The 21,785-nt window shown below is 41.1% G+C and overlaps 3 protein-coding genes across 4 annotated transcripts; 2 read left to right on the forward strand and 1 right to left on the reverse strand.

Annotated features, from left to right (window-relative positions):
- The first annotated feature begins 58 nt into the window (after positions 1–58).
- On the forward strand, positions 59–9,474 carry LOC105193564 (serine/threonine-protein kinase mTOR). 2 transcript variants are annotated; one of them, XM_011158067.3, is made up of 7 exons: positions 59–520; positions 653–6,948; positions 7,257–7,399; positions 7,478–7,618; positions 7,931–8,561; positions 8,759–8,939; positions 9,138–9,474. In XM_011158067.3, exons 2-7 carry the CDS (start codon positions 735–737, stop codon positions 9,151–9,153), a joined length of 7,326 nt encoding a protein of 2,441 aa, XP_011156369.2. In that variant the 5' UTR covers positions 59–520; positions 653–734; the 3' UTR covers positions 9,154–9,474. The 2 variants fall into 2 exon arrangements, with proteins under 2 accessions (XP_011156369.2, XP_025991544.2); XM_026135759.2 differs by lacking the exon at positions 59–520 and having other exon boundaries at positions 705–6,948; positions 7,931–8,555.
- On the reverse strand, positions 9,414–14,462 carry LOC105193563 (cytidine deaminase). Its single transcript, XM_011158065.3, has 3 exons — positions 14,088–14,462; positions 11,807–12,004; positions 9,414–10,054 (listed from the first exon to the last, which is right to left on the reverse strand). Exons 2-3 carry the CDS (start codon positions 11,841–11,843, stop codon positions 9,654–9,656), a joined length of 438 nt encoding a protein of 145 aa, XP_011156367.1. The 5' UTR covers positions 11,844–12,004; positions 14,088–14,462; the 3' UTR covers positions 9,414–9,653.
- Positions 13,579–21,764, forward strand: LOC105193561 (ubiquitin conjugation factor E4 B). Its single transcript, XM_011158064.3, has 8 exons — positions 13,579–14,025; positions 15,098–15,382; positions 15,515–15,940; positions 16,032–17,395; positions 17,499–17,646; positions 17,734–18,420; positions 18,516–18,837; positions 19,174–21,764. Exons 1-8 carry the CDS (start codon positions 14,002–14,004, stop codon positions 19,236–19,238), a joined length of 3,321 nt encoding a protein of 1,106 aa, XP_011156366.1. The 5' UTR covers positions 13,579–14,001; the 3' UTR covers positions 19,239–21,764.
- The last annotated feature ends 21 nt before the right edge of the window (positions 21,765–21,785 follow it).

The following is a 21,785-nucleotide window of genomic DNA, read 5'->3' on the forward strand; positions in this document are numbered from 1 at the left end:
AATTGCCAAGTACAAAATTTAAAACTGATCGTATTTTTTTTTTTTTTTTTTTGATTGGTCAGTCGAATGCTTAGAAGAAGTAGCGTCCAGTGTCTTGCATGCCCGATGCCCACCTTCAATCCTTATCTAACCTCATCTCGTGACAGTCATAACAGTGGCGTGGCTGCAATTGCTGCACCCAGATACACTTTCGTGCACTTTCGTTTCTACGATTAGAGTTTACGCGTATTTCGCACGGAAGGAATATTTGTTTTCTTAATATAATTATCAGGGGAAATAACAAGCGTGACATCCGCGTTACGCAACGAAGCTACGCAACGTCTCGTCTGTGTTCATTGACGAATAACGCGAGAGATACGATGTGGACGATAGGACACCGGCGATCAGAAATGTGACCGCATATATTGGTTCCACATCTGTGGATGAGGATACGCCGAAGTTTTTTCTCGCAGCGAGAATGAAGGCATTTTTATTGCTGGCGACAATGCTGTGTCGCAAAAAGAAATCCTCGTAGTGCCAAGTAAGTAAACATGATGTTTAACGTACGAATGTCATCGTTGTTCAGTATCCATCGTATAGCATCTAATCTATACGAGACGCCAGGCAATCCAGCGTGGTAGGAAAAATGATATAAAAGAATGGTCTTTTTCAGAGCGTCAGATGAGAGAAATTTGATGGATTCCAGACTGCTATGTTTTACATTCTGATTTATACGTCTACATAATACTAAAACAATGTCGAACACCCTGATGCAACAGTTTGTCCAGCGACTCAAGTCGAGGAATGAAGAGGCGCGTAACAAGGCGGCACGCGATCTGTGCCTCTACGTCAAGAGGGAACTGCGGGAGGCGTCGCAGGAGGAGATCACGGCTTTCATGGATGAGTTCAATCATCACATATTCGAAATGGTTTCCGCCTCCGACATTAACGAGAAGAAAGGCGGTATTTTAGCCATAGTTTGCCTTATAGGAGCGGACGTAGGTAATTTTAATACGCGGACGGTACGATTTGCTAACTATCTTAGAAACTTGATACCTTCCAACGACGTGGGCGTTATGCAATTAGCCGCGAAAACTGTCGGGAAGCTGGCGCTAGTCTCTGGTACTTATACAGCTGAATACGTCGAGTTCGAGGTGAAACGTGCCTTCGAGTGGCTTGGCGCAGACAGACACGAGGGTAGGAAACACGCCGCCGTGCTCGTCCTGAGAGAACTCGCTGTCTCTGTGCCAACGTACTTTTTTCAACAAGTTACGCCGTTTTTCGAATTGATATTCAACGCTATACACGATCCCAAGCCCGCTGTACGGGAGGGCGCGGTAGAAGCTTTGAGAGCGGCTCTAGTAGTCACCGCTCAAAGAGAAACTGTGAAACAGATGCACAAGTCACAATGGTACAAACAGTGCTACGACGAGGTAATAGACGGATTCGAGGAGGTTCACACGAAGGAGAAGGGCATTAACAGAGACGACAGAATACACGGCTCGCTATTAGTGCTGAACGAACTTTTAAGATGCAGTAACGTCCAATGGGAGAGAAATTACGAGGCTCTAATGGAAAGATTGAACGGTTCCACGCAAAATGAAAACGATATCATTTCTTTGATGCCACGCTTGAAGACGACGATAGGATCGAAATGGGCGGGGGCCACGCAGAATGCCACCTCGTCCCAGCACACGTTGTATCCGGCGCACGAGTCGACCGTTTGCAGATGCTTGATGCAGGAAAGACTGGATGATATTTATAATGACGTGATGAATCAGAAAATGTCTAGGAACCCGCATATTCAGCACGCCCTTATGATGTTGTTGCCGAGGCTCGCTGCATTTAACAAGGAAAAGTTTATAAGGGATCATCTGAAAGAATCCTTGGCGTACCTTTTGCTGATTCTACGCAGTCGCGAGAAGGATCGCTACGCCGCTTTCACGTCGATCGGTTTCATAGCCGTGGCGGTGGAAGACGCGATAAATCCATACCTGCCAAAAATCATGGAGGTAATCAAAAGCTTGCTACCGTCTAAGGAAACCCCCAGCAAGAAGCGTACCCCCCTGGAACCCGCGGTGTTCGTTTGCATCACCCTGCTCAGCCACGCGGTCAAACAGGTCATAGCTTCCGACGTCAGGGACTTGTTGGAACCCATGTTTCAAACCGGATTAAGCCCGATCTTAACCACGGCGCTCAGAGAACTGGCACACAGCATTCCATCTTTGCAGGTGGATATATCTCAAGGTCTGTTGCGAATGCTGTCGCAAGTTCTAATGCAAAAGCCACTGAGACATCCCGGTGCACCGTGGGCAGCGACTAGCCCTAACTCCGCGGCGGATGACGTTTCGTCGACGGTACTCGCGTTAAAAACGCTAGGCACCTTTAACTTTGACAATAATCCGTTGTTGCAGTTCGTCAAGAGATGCGCGGACCACTTTTTAACGTTGGAACAGGCGGAGGTTCGATTGGAAGCTGTAAAGACGTGCTCTAGATTATTGAGATTAACGTTAAATCAGTCAGGACCCACGGTAACCACTACCGTTTCAACTGTTCTGGGTAAGCTGCTGGTAGTGGGAATAACCGATACAGATCCGGACGTTCGTCTGTGGGTGTTGGCGTCATTGGATGATTCCTTCGACGTTCAGTTAGCGCAAGCGGAAAATTTATCTGCGCTGTTTATCGCCATGAACGACGAGATGTTCGAAATAAGGGAACTAGCGGTTCGTACCGTTGGACGACTCAGCACACTGAATCCCGCTTACGTTATGCCGTCGTTAAGGAAGACTCTGGTGCAATTTCTGACGGAATTAGAGCACTCAGGAATGGGCCGTAACAAGGAGCAAGCCGCTCGAATGTTGGATCACCTGGTGGTGACCGCGCCAAGGCTCGTTCGACCGTATATGGAGCCCATTCTGAAGGTTCTCGTTCCAAAGTTGAAAGAATCCGATCCAAATCCTGGCGTAGTGCTAGCCGTTCTGCGCGCAATCGGTGATTTGGCGGAGGTCAATGGCGCCGAGATGCAACAGTGGATGTCCGAGCTCTCGTCGATATTGCTGGAGATGTTGGTGGACGCTAGTTCGCCCGAGAAAAGAGGAGTAGCGCTATGGGTATTCGGTCAGTTAGTCGGTAGCACGGGCCACGTGGTAAAACCATACATACAATATCCGTCCCTACTGGACGTTCTTATCAATTTTCTCAAGACTGAACAGCAACCAATTATCAGGAGAGAAGCCATTAGAGTGCTCGGACAGTTGGGTGCGTTGGACCCCTATAAACACAAGATGAATCTCGGACAAATCGACAGTCAGTTGGACACGCTTACCTCGATGGCGGATACCAAGAGTGATGTGGAGAACACTCAGGACTTGACGACTAGTGAGATGCTGGTGAACATGTCGCCGTCGACGTTGGAAGAATTTTATCCAGCGATCGCCATTACGACGCTCATGCGAATTATTCGCGAGCCGACATTGTCCCAGCATCACACTATGGTCGTACAAGCGGTGACCTTCATATTTAAAAGCCTCGGGATTAAGTGTGTACCATACATTTCTCAGGTTATGCCGAGCTTTCTGAACGTCGTGCACATGGCGGATATGAATTTCCGAGAGTTCCTTTTCCAACAGCTGGCCGTTCTCATCGCCATCGTGAAGCAGCACATACGCAATTATCTGGACGACATATTCGCCTTGATTAAAGAATTCTGGTCTGTGAATAGTCCGTTGCAGAGCACGTTGATTCTTTTGGTCGAGCAGATTGCCATGGCCCTGGGCGCGGAGTTCAAGATCTATTTGCCGCAGCTGATGCCGCCGATACTCAGAGTATTGACGCACGACAGCAGCAAGGATCGTGCGGTAACGGTAAAGTTGCTTCTGGCTCTACAAACTTTCGGGAACAACCTGGACAATTATCTACACCTCGTGCTTCCGCCGATCGTGAAACTGTTCTACGCGAATGACTGTCCGTTAGCCGTGAATAAAGTCGCTCTCGAAACGGTCGATCTTCTCGCGGACACGTTGGATTTTACGGATTTCGCATCGCGAATCGTTCACACTTTGGTACGTACGTTGGACCAATGTCCGGAACTAAGGAGCACGGCCATGGATACTCTTTGCGCTGTCGTGATACAGCTGGGCAAGAAGTATCAGATTTTCATTGTGTTAGTCCAGAAAGTTATGACGAAGCACAAGATAGTCAATTCGCGGTACGACGTTTTAGTTGACAAGATACTTACGGATTCGACCGCGGCGGACGGCGAAGATTTCTTGTTGATAAGAATGCGACATTCACGCAACAAGAATCGCGAGCTCTCCTTAACACCTTCGGAAACGACCACGATCAAGAAGTTGAATGTGTCGGCCTCGAATTTGCAAAAAGCGTGGACTGCGACGCGACGAGTGTCCAAGGACGATTGGCTCGAGTGGCTGCGGTGCTTCTCCATCGGTTTACTCAAAGAATCTCCGTCTCCGGCTCTGCGATCCTGTTGGGCGCTGGCGCAAACTTACGCTGTGTTACCGCGTGATTTATTCAATGCGGCTTTCGTCTCGTGTTGGACCGAACTCCACGATACCTACCGAAAGGAACTGATACAGACTCTGCATCAAGCGTTGATGGTCCCTGATCTGCCTACCGAAGTGACGCAAACCATTTTGAATTTAGCCGAGTTCATGGAGCACTGTGACAAGGGTCCCTTGCCATTAGACAATCAGACTCTTGGCGATACGGCGATGCGCTGTCGTGCGTACGCCAAGGCATTGCACTATAAGGAAGACGAGTTCCACAAGAGCAGAAACAGCAGCGTATTTGAATCTCTCATTTCTATCAATAACAAACTTCAACAGAAGGAGGCGGCTGAGGGTTTGCTGGAGTATGTAATGAATCACAATCAGCAAGATCTCAAGGTCCAGATACGTTGGTACGAGAAGCTTCACAACTGGGACAAGGCGTTGCAGCTATACCAGGAACGTCTGGAGGGCGATTGCTCCGACGTGGAATCCATTTTGGGTGAGATGCGTTGTTTGGAAGCTCTTGGAGAGTGGGGTCAATTGCACGAAGTCGCGACGAAACAATGGTCGAATCAAACTGACGATACAAAACAAAGAATGTCGAGAATGGCGGCGGCTGCGGCATGGGGTTTGAGTCAATGGGAAAGTATGCAAAAGTACGTTTCACTGATTCCGAAGGACACTCAAGACGGAGCGTTTTACAGAGCGGTACTGGCAATTCACGACGAACAGTACAATGTCGCGCATCAGTTCATCGACAGCGCCAGAGATCTTTTGGACACCGAGCTGACTGCCATGGCTGGCGAGAGCTACCAGCGGGCATACAACGCCATGGTGGAGGTGCAGAAGTTGGCGGAATTGGAGGAAGTGATCCAGTTTAAGCTGGTGCCTGAACGTAGAGCGGCCATCAAGGCTATGTGGTGGGAGAGGCTTCAGGGTGGACAGAAGATCGTAGAGGATTGGCAGAAGATCATACAAGTACACACGCTGGTGGTCTCGCCACAGGATGACATGTATACGTGGCTTAAATATGCTAGTCTCTGTCGGAAGAGCGGTAGTTTGATGCTGTGTCACAAGACGCTGGTGATGTTGATGGGTACAGATCCATCCTTAACTCCGGACCAACCGCTACCGACTACTCATCCCCAAGTGACCTTCGCTTATTGCAAGCACTTGTGGGTCGCGAACAAGCGCGAGGAGGCTTACAATCAGCTGCAGCGATTCGTGCAGACTTACTTGCAACCGGTGACCGCGGTAATAATAAATCAAGAAGACGAGAAGCAGCACGAAAGCAAAAAGAGATTGCTCGCCAGATGTTACCTTAAGCTCGGCGAGTGGCTCGAGTCCTTGCAGGGTATAAATGAGCATTCTATTCCCGCAGTATTGTCTTATTATGCCGCAGCGACGGAGCACGATCCCACGTGGTATAAAGCTTGGCACGCCTTTGCCTACACCAATTACGAGACAGTTTTGTTTTACAAGCATCAGCAAGGTAGTGATTCTACGCTCGCAGAAGCTCCATCGGGCAACGGAACGCGCAATAATATCTCCAGCTCGCAATATATATCTCAATTTACTGTCCCGGCTGTAGAAGGATTTTTCAGATCTATCAACTTGTCGGATGGCAATTCCCTGCAAGACACTCTCCGGCTTCTCACACTCTGGTTTGATTACGGCCAGTGGCCAGAGGTGTATGATGCTGTCGTCGAAGGTATAAGATTAATAGAAATAAATACTTGGCTGCAAGTAATTCCGCAACTCATAGCCAGAATCGACACTCCTAGGGCGCTGGTCGGCCGGTGCATACATCATCTTCTCATAGATATAGGAAAGACGCATCCTCAGGCTTTGGTATATCCGTTAACGGTAGCCTCAAAGAGCGCTAGTCACGCAAGAAAGACCGCGGCTAACAAAATCCTGAAGAGCATGTGTGAGCACAGTCCGACATTGGTCCAACAGGCTGTGATGGCAAGCGATGAGCTTATTAGGGTCGCGATCTTGTGGCACGAATTATGGCACGAGGGTTTGGAAGAAGCCAGTAGATTGTACTTTGGGGAAAGGAATGTTAGAGGCATGTTTGACACGCTGGAGCCTTTACATGCCATGCTCGAAAGAGGACCACAAACTCTAAAAGAAACCTCGTTCAATCAAGCTTATGGAAGAGATTTAATGGAAGCGCAGGAATGGTGTCACAGGTATAAAACATCTCGGAACGTGAGAGATTTGAATCAAGCTTGGGATTTGTATTATCACGTGTTTCGGAGAATATCTCGACAACTGCCGCAACTGACCAGTTTGGAACTGCAGTACGTTAGCCCGAAATTGCTCATCTGTAGAGATTTGGAGTTGGCTGTGCCGGGAAGCTATAGCCCTGGTCATCCTATCGTGAGAATAGCAAGTATTCATAGCTCTATGCAGGTGATAACCAGTAAACAGAGACCAAGAAAGTTATGCATTAAAGGTCAGTTATTATTTGAAAGTAAATTACACTCAACATCAAAATTAAAGGATCACCTATTCTGACTTTGAAAAATAGGCGTAATTCAAGAGAGTGTAACTTTGTTAAAAATAATCGAAAAAAATGTTAAAAAAAGCATTTTAACATTTTTTTACGATCATTTTTGACAAAATCACACTCTCTTGAATTACGCCTATTTTTAGAAGCCAAAATAGGTGATTCTTTAATTTTGCTGTCGAATGTAGATTAAAATATTTCAATTAGGCAAAAGACACGAATAACATTAATTTACTTTAATGTATATATTGTAGGTAGCAACGGTAAAGATTACATGTTCCTATTGAAAGGTCACGAAGATCTAAGACAAGATGAAAGGGTAATGCAGTTATTCGGTTTAGTGAACACTCTCTTATTGCACGACCCAGATACCTTCCGAAGAAATCTTACTATCCAAGTAAGAGTTTTGTTTATAATGTTATGTAATTATAATTATTTGATAAATTTGTGAATCATGTTGTGATTTTGCATTTAGAGATACGCTGTGATTCCATTGTCTACAAACAGTGGTCTCATCGGTTGGGTGCCGCATTGTGATACGCTTCATACGCTTATTAGAGACTACAGAGAAAAGAAGAAGATATTATTGAATATCGAACACAGGATAATGTTACGAGTGAGTAGGCTTTATAAATAAATCTTTACATCAACTTGAATTTTTCTAGTATATATTATAAAGTGTATGAGGATATATTTTCTGTTTTCATATGTTTACTTTTTATTTTATATTTATATTAAGATACAGATTTTCAAAGTGAGATGTTTATTTTGTATATTCCTTCACGCACAGTCTTTAAACTTTCTAATTAACCTCTTATGAGATTAAAGTCTATGAGAATGTCAAAATCCAAGACTTGTCGAGTATTCGCGTATACAGCCATGCGTTATCCTTTTATATTAATTTATTCTTATTTGATATTTTTTCTAGATGGCACCTGACTACGATCATCTTATGCTTATGCAAAAAGTTGAAGTGTTTGAGCACGCGCTCGAACATACCCACGGCGATGACCTGGCGCGACTTCTGTGGCTAAAGTCACCGTCGAGTGAAGTATGGTTCGATCGTAGAACGAATTATACGCGCTCCTTGGCTGTGATGTCTATGGTGGGATACATACTCGGTCTCGGCGATCGTCATCCATCTAACTTGATGTTGGATCGTCTCAGCGGTAAGATATTGCACATCGACTTCGGTGATTGCTTCGAGGTGGCAATGACGCGCGAAAAATTCCCGGAGAAAATACCGTTCCGTCTCACGCGGATGTTGATCAATGCAATGGAGGTAACCGGAATCGAGGGAACGTACAGAAGAACTTGCGAGTCTGTAATGTCGGTATTGCACCGGAATAAAGACAGTTTAATGGCGGTTCTGGAGGCATTCGTTTACGACCCTCTTCTTAATTGGAGATTGATGGACAATGCGGTGCCCAAGAGCAAACGATCGGACGCTCAAGGCATGAGCGCTAGCAGCAGCCAGGAACACGGCGATATGCTTGATTCTCTTACCGCCACGTTACCGAAGAAGGGTGTGCCGTGTAGCATCGAAAATGGAGGTAAAGGTAATTGCATTTTTCAAATCACCTTATCTCTACATCACGTTGTTTGCACATAAATTAATTACTTTTAAATCTATCTACTTAGTGTTAATTGTATGGCTTCATCTATCATATTTTATATATATATATATATATATATATATATATATATATATATATATATTAATTAAATTGATTAAACTCAATAACAATGTTTACAGCTGATAATAATCAACCAGAAGCACTGAACAAAAAAGCCTTAGCGATCATAACGAGAGTTAGAGATAAATTAACAGGACGCGATTTTTCACACGAAGAAACTCTCAGCGTCCGACAACAAGTTGATCTATTGATCCAGCAAGCTACGAATAACGAAAACCTTTGCCAATGTTATATTGGATGGTATGTAATGATTTATAACTAGAAAAGTTCAAGAACATTAGTTATTTATTTTTTCATTTACATCATATTTTATCATATTATATATAGATATATAGATATATAAACAACTTACTTAGAGTTTAGTTTGATTTGACAAGAAACGATTGTATATAAATTATATATAAAAAACATCGATTTCATTATTGCATATGATTACAGGTGTCCGTTTTGGTAAACGAGAGACAAAATTTCTCGTCAAAGGTGAAGTTGCGTAAGTGTGCTATTGCCTGCTTTTGCATTTATAACTTTACAAAGTTATTGTGTTTACGAATTTACGACAATCTCGTATGATGTAAATATATACATATAATCTGTTATTGTATTATTTAATCTGTTATTAACAAGTGCCGTAGCAAACAAAATACATGCTCGCGTACATTTAGTAGTCAACGCGTACATTTAGTAGTCATTGATGTCTCATACTTAAACATTTTCTTTTTTTTAGAAAAACAAAATTACAGTGAAAAATTTCACTTGTTGCTGTATTATCGTGGTCTCTTTAAAGTTAATCTATATCCATATGTATCACATCATATCATTATAAATAATACTTGCGCATTGTCGATCTTAATTTCATTGAAATCAAGTCTCATGCTGATATGCCGAATCATATAACAAGTTTTACAATGTTCAGTTCTGGATAAATACTTTAATTAAGTACATATATAGAAAAGTTTACTGCCTTTCGTTGTGGCCATATGCAAGCGGTAACAATTCGTTCACCTCGGTCCGTAGGACTTTTGTCATATCGGTTCTCGACAGATAAATGGGTATATTACCGAACTCTGAGAGGAACTGCCTGCATACTCCGCACGGAGTGGTAAATGTAGTGGTCTCCTGGTCACCCGCCACGGCCAACACCGTAAACTTTTGCTTCCCGTCCGACACGGCTCGTACAACCGCCGCGACCTCGGCGCAGACTCCCGCCGGGAAGGACACGTTCTCCACGTTACAGCCCCGCGAGATGCTTCCGTCGGCACATCGCACCGCGGCACCGACCTTGAAATTGCTGTACGGCGAGTACGAGTTCTCGCGCGCCGCCACGCTCTCCCTTATCAGTTCCTGAATGTCCGCGTCTGCAAAATAGCACAACCATAAGTTGAATATGTATTCTGTACGCGCTTTTTGTTCTTAACGATAGTTATCGGTTTCGTGGCAAAAAAGCTGGGCAACGAGATATCGTTCATAACGACAACTATCGTTAAGAACAAGAAGCGCGTACAGAATATATATGCTAGTACTGATTTATTGGCGCATAAAAAATTCGCGGACTCTTAGCACGTGCGACTCATATAAAATAGAGAAATGTATATATCGTATAATTAAAAGTAATAGAAGTGCAAAATGTAACTTTGTGATGTATATGCAATTTTATCTAGATACGCGTTGGATAGCAATGTGATAAGAAATGAAAAACATTTGTTAATTTGCCGTACATGTATATATATCCTCATATATGTATATATCATATATCATTCACACGTATATTTCATATTCACATATATATCCCATAAAATAAAATGAAATAATATCCAATCATAAATTTAATTTTTTACATTAATTTTATTACTGTTGAAAGAATTTTTTAATTTTACTCCATACAATTTCAATCATTAAATTTCAATCATAATTAATTATCGCGCGCGCTACGCGCCTCGTTCGATTCGATTGGTCGCCATCGTTGCGCGGGAAATTTCATAGAATTCGATACGACCAATGATGAAACTTTATTGTTTCGCGCGCATTCTAAAAACAATCGATTCAAATGTAGGAAAAATAATCGACCTATTTCATCGCGTCATTAATTTAATTTGTTAAAATACATTGCGAATATTTATAACTTTGTAGCTCGAATTCGACCGTGATAAATTTGATTGTAAAAATAACTTGCTGAGATGTATCTTTATGCAATGATATTCTCGATAATATTTGCACGTAACACATTCACGTTTACACGAATATTCGAATGTAATTAAAAATACCGCCTCGAACAATGCGATAAATATGACGTGCAATAAGATAATATTATCGCGCTATATTTAGGCTATAAATCGCATTTAATTGACACAGCTTGCGAAGATAAGGTACCAAATCTTATTATCAAGGACTTGCCATCAACTCATCAGACTTATCATCAGGGACTTTCCAGAATGATTTCTCGACGATTTATGGTCAATGATTTTTAAATTTTTTACGAAAATACATATACTCTGAGATAATAAGATAACAATAGAGATAATAAGATGACATACAAATATTTTTAAGCTACTTTATTTTGCGATATCCTTTAAAACTTTGATACTTGTAAAGTCTCAATAATTTCTTTACAGCTTCGCGTTTGACTATCGCGGTATAATTTTTAATAATGTGTCGGTTGCGTCCTTGTTTCCTTCGTTGATTTACATGTAATTTACATGTACGATGCAAACAAGTTACAATCGAGGACATTACTGATATCCGATTCTAAACTGAGAAAAAAAAGTCGAAATATTACCAAGAAAAAGCGCGCGCGTTCACGATTAAAATCCAATTTATTATAGGCCGCAATCGTTAATTTTTACCGGAACTCATAAAGTTCAATGATAAGATTTCAACGCTTTTGTTCGTAGATAACTTGTTGAACAAAAAGCATTGGGATCTCAGCGTGGGACTTTATTGCTTCCGGCATAAATTAAGTTAACGCAATTACGGCCCGCTGTAAATCAAGCTTGAAACATATGGAAGGAGAGCGAGAATCGATATCGCGCGGCGAACAATTGGGAACCAACGTATAATAATCGTGCGACGACCCGTCGAGGCGAGGCGGGCACTTTGCTGCGAGTATTTACCGAGCGATGTGAAATCGATTATTTCCCCGATATTCATTTTGCGGGGGTGCCACTCGGATAACCTTCGGATCGCTGCGAGTCGACGTGACGAGTTCAGGGCTGTTGCGGCGGTTGACAGTCGAGGCGGCAATAATCGCAACGTCCTCGCTCCGGCGTCTTTGGCACCTGTCCGACGACTGTGCTGTCGCGACGATGAAGCTGAAATGTCATGCGAGCGAAGAAAAACTAGCGTTTACCCCTACTCCATCGCCCTGCTGCAAAGCAGCGGTTGAAAAGCTAAAGCTATATCGGCCTCCTTCCTTTTCATGGAGCCGCGTTTTCGCTGGCTTTAGTTCGCTCACGGCGATATCGGAGTTTACGAGCTTTTCCTCGCCGGGCTAACCAATCAGAAAATTTCGATTTAAATTGACCAATTGGCAACGTGGGCACTCCGTCTTCGTTGTAAAGGTGCGATTACATGACAAGCGGCAAGCGTCAGGCTGATGCGCACAAAATTATTGCGCAGGAATCTAAACTCGCGAATTCCCGCCTCTTGACGCTAAAAAGTAAGAGGGAAGTCACGCTCTTCCGATGTAATACTGAAAATTTATAAGAAAAATGTGTTTCCTGGACATGTGAAAAGTTTTCTCAGAACATTTCATATAATTTTTCATATTTCTGTATCTTTTATAGCTCTCATTTTTTATACGAATTGATATAATATAATAATTAGAGATAACATTTTATCCTTGTTTAACATGGATAAAATGATATTTCAATGACATCTGTTTCTGAAAATTTTAAATCAGGAAAATTCTAAAATTAAATCTAAAATTAAAATAAAAAGTATATAATTTTGCAACAACATACTATGTATTTTTTTGAATTAGACCAATTTATTTAAAATTTATTTTTGGGTTAGCCATATTACCACCACTCTTCCTCTTCTACCGATCACGCAGTCACATTTTTATAAATTACGTTCCAAGTAATAAATATTTCATTACTTACAGTCTAGAATCTGTTAGACAACACTTTGACGATACTAATCGTTTCGATATAAAATATTATTAACAAAATTATTCAATAAAATGGTAATGGGTGCCATATTACTCCTCCCTTCTTCTCTACTGCGCATGCTTTGACGCTCAACCGACTCGACGCTTGACGTTTCCATGTAAATGTTTCGAACATTAGTGTTTCACGTTATCTCGATGTAACTCGGCAATATCAATAAACGTGACACTCGTTCCGATCAGCCCCTTCGTCTCCCTTTACTTGTTAATACTGTCGCTGGCGCGTTTAAAAAACTATCGCACGTATCGATAATCGAAGAATTATCGATACGTGCGATGTATCGATCTGTAGGCGCGGGAAAATTCGATTCGTCGTCGAGAGGAAGCGATAACGAGCGCCAAGGCTTCGACGAATATTCACGTATTCGTTCACATAAAATTACGCATAGAACACTGGACCGACTGGACTACGAAGCTTCTCACGAATCAGCGATCGCGCAAAACGAATTTGTCGCACGCGGTTGACCTATTTGAAACAAATAGGTTTGTAGAATCGAATCGCGGATTCCGCGATGATATGTAGGTCGCCCGAAGCGGATTTATACGCTCCCGCACATAACGTGGGCTCGTTACACGTCAAATTATTCGACCCTTGTCCTGAATTATAGATCGTCTAAAATGGGCTTAGGTTACTCCCACCGTTACGACGCGCGACGCGGCGCACGAGGGAGAGCGAGGGAGAGAGAGAGAGAGAGAGAAAGAGTGAGAAGGACAGTGAAAGGGAAGGGGGAGCGAGCGAGAAGGAGCGGAGGACGGAGAGGGAAGCAGAGAGCGCGTGTCGACGCGTTGGTTGCTCAGCTGTTTTGAAGAGTCGACGACGCAGCGAGCGACTGGCCGTGACTCGGCGCGAGACCACTGCATCCACGTCCAAACGCAAACAGATGTGGAGTGACTGTCCAGATCTCTGACATTGACGTATCTCGGCCACGAGTGTCGTCGCGCGAGCACGGTAGCCCCTTTGCGTGTACGCGGAGGCGCGACGGCGACGGCGAGGAAGGCGAGCGCGCAGTCGAGCGGTCCGAGGCCGCCGCGTAGCAGCACCGAGCCGAGTCTTCGCGGACGGAAACGTCGTCGGTCGTCGAGCGGGCGGGCGGAATAAAGAGCCCCACACATACGTACACGCGCGAGCACACGATCGCCATGAGCGAGCTGAGCCAGGAAGAAGTGAGTGAGAAGCGCGCGCTCTTTTCCCCGCGTCTCTTCTTCCTCTTCCCACGTCGCCGTACCCTCTTCGACGGCGGTCCCTCCGCTGTTCCAGGCCGTTCCAGGCTGTTCCAGGCTGTTCCAGGCTGTCCCGCGTATCCTCCACCTTCGTCTCCGCTGCCTCGCTTGGCCTCGCTGCCTGCCCTCCGCCTGCTGTATTTACCTGCGTCCTACGTTGCTCCGATGGGTGCAGACGGTGTAGACCGTGGTGCAGACCAGCGATTTGTTGTCAAACGCTGTCGTTTCCGCGGCACCTCTCTGCGTGCTATCGCCCTCGGAGAGCCCTTCGATTCCCATTCACCATTTCTCTCTTTCCCCGAAAGATCCTCAATTTACGCGTATCTTGTCGTTTTAGCTTTGAGACACGCGAGTCGCGAAGGACAGGTCCATTGTTCGCGCCTCGCGATCTCGAAATTTTTTTCCCCGACTCTTTTCTAGTTCGAGTTACACGACGTTTCCTTTGTCAAACAGAGCGACCCGCACGCTTACAGGGAAACTACTTATATAATGGATGCAATGCGAATCAATCTCGTACCTTAATTTAAAAAAAAAAAAAAAAAAAAACCTGCATGGTCTTTGCCAATACGTTTGATCGCTTCCGAGCGCTTTGTGAGAGCAAAGCTGCTTAATAATTAATTCCTCTACTTTCCGTAATTGCGAGAATAGATTTCTGTTTGCTTCCTCTGTTCCTATGCTTTCGTTTGCTTTGCTTTTAACAAGATTACAGCAAGCATTTATGCGAGCAGTGAAATTGTCCTTTCTCGACAAGTGCGTGACTTTCCATTTCATTCTCTGAGATTCGTATCTCTGTCTGAGTAATAACGTAGTGTCGAAAAACAAGACTTCCGTATTATTATCATTGTTTAAAATGTAATGCAAACTATAGCTATTACCTTCTTTGTTGTCCACAAACTCATGGATAAAAATAGCTTATGAGTAACAAAGACATTTCATTCTGTTTTAACCATCCTTGACAGAGTCCTAAAAAAAGAGTTTGCAGTTTCATGGCTCCTTTGTTTCATTTTGGTTCCAGATGAGGAGAAGGCGGTTAGCCCGCTTAGAGGGCTTGAACAATAGTAATGCAGCTGCCAGTTCGTCGAGTGCTATTGCTCCAACTTCCCCGAATACTCCGGAGTCATCAAAAGCATTTACGGAATCGATATCTCCATCTATTCAACAATTACAGCGCGTCGAGGTGCCAATGGAGATAGAAGAGAGCAACGATAAACAGTGTAATATTACTGAGATGGATAATTCAGGGATTGAAAGCATGGAGGTTGACGAATCAGATAGGAAAGATTCAATATCAAGATCACGCGTAAGTATAAAAAAAAAAAAATAAACATGCATATATTAACAAAAAGTACAAAAAAATCTATCTTCTTTATCTATGATAACAATGACTCATTATCATAATTTATCCATTTGTTTTTATTTTTCTGCATTTTAGACGACGAGTTCTAGCATAGAAGTTACAACAGATCATATACATGCTGTCATATCACGTGTCCTACGCATATCGTGGAAAACCCCCGTCGAAGGAAGTGTATTCTTACCGCAAACAGCAGCGTACACGCTGACGCAAAGACAACTGGATTTTAGTGAAATTATCAACCAGGCCTTGATGGAGGTTTTATGTATGTTCTCGAAAGGGGAGGATCCCTTTAAGGATATCGCGGTAGACATGTCGTCCGATCGACAGGACAGTCCGAATAACCAAACGAGTCCTCTGCTAAGTCCTGTCGTGGCTCTTCCATCTTACCAATTACCGACTATGCCATTGCCTATAGGTAGCAAATCGTCGCAACCGAAAAGTTTAACTTACTTGTTAGACTGCTATTCAAAAGTTGCAGTAGAAGAGAGAAATCACCCAAAGGTATGTATAATGTGTATATATTAAAAAGTAGATAAGAGATTTTACTGGATCAATTTGTTTTCTTTGACTGACCTGTACATACGTTTTGTAGCGATCCAGCGTACCTCCTTTCTCTGACGTACTGACGGTTTTAAAAATACAATGTGTTCAGTACTCCAGCCTCGTCCTACAAGGATTGGTTGGCATTTGCCAAGCTTCAGTCATCCCCATGTGCACCACGTATCTCCTCTATCCGATATTGTCGCAAAGCTTGCCTCGAAGTTATCTTCACGAGCTCGTGGCTAGGACACACACTAATCCAAATACTTTCAATAAGATATTCACCCCGGTCTTGCAAGGCCTGTATCTTTCGATGCAACAGGCGAGTTTGGTCGGCAACACGCACAGAAGACCGATCGAAGCGCTAGAGGAACTGATAGAAATTCGCTGCGGCCCAAGCGGCAACATACGTCCGATATGCCGTCTAATTACGAATCAAGTGCAATTCTTGCCCGATATTATGACGTCAGCCGCGGGTAGAGAACTTACGAGGACCTCGTTTTTGGGGCCGTTTCTCTCTGTGTCGGTATTTGCTGAGGAACAACCAAAGGTGGCGGAGAAATTCTTCAGCGGAAATCCCGTTACGGATAAATCGGTGAATCTGTCCCTGCAACAAGAGTTGGAAAGTACCAGAACTTCATTACACAAGATGTTTCACGCGATACTTGCGAACAGCAACTGCCGTGATGCTACTTTAACGTATCTAGCTACATTATTGCGTCACAATGAGAAACGCGCGCAAATACAGACCGAGGAGTTCTCTCTGGCCGGGGATGGATTTATGTTGAATTTACTATCGGTCTTGCAAATGCTCTCTGTGAAAATCAAACTGGACACCATAGACCCTTTATATCCGTTTCATCCCTCCAGCTTCGTCGAGGTAAAGAACGACACAAGACTGAAACTTTCCTCGCAAGAAGTCGCGGAATGGCAGAAGCATCTGGAGAAGACGCATAAGTGGACGGAATCGAAATTTCCGACTCAGTGTTGGTTCTTGACGTTGCATTGCCATCACATCGCGCTGTTACCGGCGTTACAAAAGTATCAGAGAAAATTGCGGGCGTTACGTGATTTACAGAAGATGCTCGACGAACTGCAAGCCACGGAACCTCAATGGAAGGATAGCCCCTTCGCGGAACATAACAAAGACTTGATTAAACAATGGAAACAGCAGTTGAAGCGATTAGTTAAATCTAAATCGTGCGCGGACGCGGGTTTGATAGACCCTGTCTTTTTAAGGAGGTGCTTACATTTTTATATATCTGTGGCCGAGGTTTTGTTGAGTCTTCTGACACAGACTGCACCAGGTAACCCTCTTCCTAAACTTCCACTTCCTCAGGAAGTTACGTGCAAGTTTACCGCGTTACCGGAATGGTATGTGGAAGATATAGCGGAATTCTTATTGTTCACACTCCAGTAAGTCTTCGCTATATTATTAAGTCTTATAATTGATGTATTTACATTTAATAATTAATTAAGGCGCTTATTGATATAATTATAATTCTGCATTTATCTGTAGGTTCTGTCCTGGAGTAGTGGCAAGTAATATGGACAACTCACTTATCACATGGTTACTGGTCGTCGTGTGTACGCCACATTGTATACGAAATCCGTATCTAATCGCAAAAATCATCGAGGTTCTTTTTGTAATAAATCCTAGTGTTCAGGTAAATTTGTGAGAAAAATGTAAATTATAGATTATAATACTTTTTATTATATACTGTTTTTATATTAACAACTATATCTCCATTCAGGGAAGAACGGAGACTCTCCATGATAAAGTCATGGCGCATCCTATATCCAAAACACTTCTAGCATCGTATCTCATGAAGTTTTACACCGACGTTGAAACCACTGGCTCTAGTTCCGAATTTTATGACAAGTTTTCAATACGTTATCACATAAGTCTAATTTTGAAATCGATGTGGGATAGTCCAGTACATCGAGCATCTATCGTCAATGAGAGCAATAATGGCAAGCAATTCGTTAAATTTGTCAACATGTTGATGAACGACACCACTTTCCTACTCGATGAAAGCTTGGAATCTCTGAAGCGCATACACGAGGTGCAGGAACTCATGTCGGATACTAGCGCGTGGGGCGCACTCTCTCAGGAACAGCAGCAATCGAGGACTAGACAGCTGGCAGCGGACGAGAGACAAGCCAGATCTTATCTTACACTAGCCAAGGAAACAGTTGCCATGTTTCATTATCTAACGGTCGACATTAAGGAGCCATTCCTACGACCAGAATTAGTCGGGCGATTGTGTGCCATGCTGAATTTCAATTTGCAACAGTTGTGTGGACCTAAGTGCAAAAATTTAAGAGTGAGAAAACCACAGAAGTACGGGTGGCAACCAAGGATGTTACTCAGCCAATTGGTTGATATATATTTGCATCTTGACTGTGATAATTTCGCGGCTGCTTTAGCCAGTGATGAAGTTAGTGTCCTTCCATTTGTCATTTATATACATCATTTTACGTATACATATATTAATAAATTATTAATAAAAAAATTATGTATTTTCTTTTTCAGCGTTCGTTCTGTAAGGAGCTATTTGCGGACGCTGCGAGCAGATTACAAAGATCTGCGATCAAAACTCCTACAGAAATAGAGAGATTCATAGCGCTTGCGGAGCGCGCGGCGATAATCGCGAGAGATAATCGTGCGCGCGACGCAGACTACGGTGACGCTCCTGAGGAGTTCCGAGATCCGTTGATGGACACTCTTATGGAAGATCCTGTTAAACTACCATCCGGTATTGTTATGGACAAGGCAGTTATCATTAGACACTTACTCAATAGTGCCACAGATCCTTTCAGTCGGCAGCCACTTAGCGAAGACATGCTTACACCAAGTAAGTGCTTCGTTCACACATTTTTTCTTTTGTTTGGTAAAATTTTTTTCCTTAAATTCAGCTAATAAGTAATAGCAACATTTTGTAGCATTTTTATATGAAATTTGATTTTTATACATTTTGATACACTTAAAAAATATTTAATACTTGTGTCGTGACTAATAATCGTAAGTTTTTTTATTAAAATCACGTTGAAACACAATATTTGTTTATATTCATATTATTTTAAAAACGAAGAAAATGTTGATAATTTTGTTTTTATGGTCACCACATAATTTTATAAAATACAAAGTTTACAGAAATGCATTAAATTAATGATTATTATTGATATTGCAGTGCTTGACTTGAAAGAAAGGATATCTGTGTGGAAGCAACAAAAGAAAAAATCAACAAATATATAAACGGTGCTAATGTGACAAGAATTCTGACAAGAAGTAAAAATAAAAATAAAAAGAAAGAGTTCAGCATCCAACATAGAGAGAGACAGAGAAAGAGAAAGAAAGATAGCATACAATCCAACATAATTGTCAATATTGCACGATATATTCTGCCAGAAAAATGCATCGATCCACAGTGCAGTTGATGAATATAGTGCAATGATCTCGCTATTGTGCAACAATTGCGCTCAATAAATTTACAGTTTTTATACAATAAAACATTAACACAGACTGCAGCTAGCGAACTGCCAATATATTGCTCCAAACATACTTTAGAAAGTTGTAAATAATTACTGGCTATATGTCAGTATCCAAAATTACACCATTCATAAATAAGCTACATTACTTTTTACGTCTTTCGATGTATGTGGCAGCGGGTAAGTTTCACATCCCGCGAAAATAGAATGTTACATAGTATAAACTAGTAATATGAATGACTACTATATACTTCTACGAACTCGACATTTAAAAATAAAATGACATTGACATGAAATTTATGCATAAGATTTATAATTTAATGATTTCAATAATGTTCTGCTATTTAAAATGTCATATGTGAAATTATGATATATTATTTGGTAATCCTCACGCACAGAATGAGTTAAAAATAGGCAATCAATTACAAGTTATAGTTAAAATCATGAATTTATTTTGCATTTTTTTTGCTAAAAATACAAGAACATGTTTTGATTTGTATTGTATATATACATATATGATAATTCAGATATTACTTCTTGGCTTTATTTTGTAAAGAAGATACAATGTATATGTTTTTTTACAGATAAATCTTATATCAAGTCTATTAGTTTCAAACATATTTTAAATTACACATGCTTTGTTTTTAATATGAATATTATTTTACTTTGAATATAAGTTTCTCTGATGTAACTATTTTATCATAACTTTATTATGTACATATATGCACAAAGATATCTTTGTTTGCTGATTTTTATTAACAAAATAATGCATATATGTATATGTGTGTGGTTATGTAAGTATATACATACATTTATCTTTTCTTTCTCAAATTTCTTCTTTACATCATCATTCATTAATCGTTATTTTATATTTGCATATTCTATGCAATAGATAAATATATATATATATTTATAAAACATTCCAAAGAAATTACAACATTTAAAATACATAAGGTTTTGCATTAATTCTAAATTATTGATTGAAGATTTAACATGCCATGTCAATTTATAATTAATTCATATTATTTTTTTTTTAAGTAATAGCTGCATTTATAGTGTCACATTTATTTTGATAATTATCATATTTGATAATTCACATATTTTTCCTTTAATAATGCCACACACTAATAATATTAGAACATGTTCTATCATCAAATGCAAATATCATTTTATATATTTCATATTTAACATATACATCATGGTATTAAATAACAGATCTTGATTAAAATAATCGAGAATAGTTACTGACATCATGTTCGTCATTAAATATCGACAAAGGTTTCATATTGTATATGATTCGAGTATCAAAATTAATCCTAACATTTACATTTCTAAACAAATTATGTCTAAAAAACAGTAACTATTGTTCAAAGATACAAGCTATATATCATTTGTCATACTTTTGTGCAATGTATCCTTCTACCTAGGAAGACGAAAAGACTTGACACAAAATTCAGGAATTTTGAGACAGTGTATTCAGAACTACATTAGATAGCAATCTTTTTGGTATATTTTGTGAAATAATTAAAACTGGGGAAGAGGGGCGCGCACATACATTCATACATACACACAAATACACACACATGCACACACTCGTACGCGCGCGTATACGTGTACACACACAGTTGAAGTATTTAATAATATATTAATAAAATGCGATATACGCTATTTGTACATATAGATTAAAAAATAAATTGTCCAATACTATTGACATTTGATATTGTTTTTTATGTGTATATATTTGAGTGTGTATGTATATGTGCGCGTGTATATATGCATGTATATATATGCGTATCCATACATATGCACTAATGTAATGTTCTCATTCATGAAAAATTCACTTAAAAAAATACTTGTAAATACTAGGATCGATGTAAAGTATAAAAATAAACAAAATTTATGTGAAATAAAGGCATTTGAGCGGAACGCAAGAAAAACCTTATTATTTATTAATACAAAAATCATTGTTTTTTCATCTTTTTAGAAATAAAAGAGTTTATTAGATTTTGATTTTTTAAATTGATTTTTCCTTTGCGATCTCACTCCATTATATAATAATATTCTACAGATTCTGTATTATATGATAAATTACTGAGAGTTTCTATGTAGCTAGATATTGGTATTTTGCAGTCCAGTGTGCTGACAACATTCATATTCATAACTTATAATTACAGTTAACATCATCATGGTTCCATATTTCCTCCAACTGATTCCATTATTGATTTATTAATATGATATTCAATAGAATTTTTGCATTTCTCAACTTCCCCAATAGCTGTTGTAGTCGTCATTTCTGAAAGCATTTCGTTCAGGT

This window comes from Solenopsis invicta, chromosome 7 (assembly GCF_016802725.1).
Source record: "Solenopsis invicta isolate M01_SB chromosome 7, UNIL_Sinv_3.0, whole genome shotgun sequence".
Lineage (NCBI taxonomy): Eukaryota > Metazoa > Arthropoda > Insecta > Hymenoptera > Formicidae > Solenopsis > Solenopsis invicta.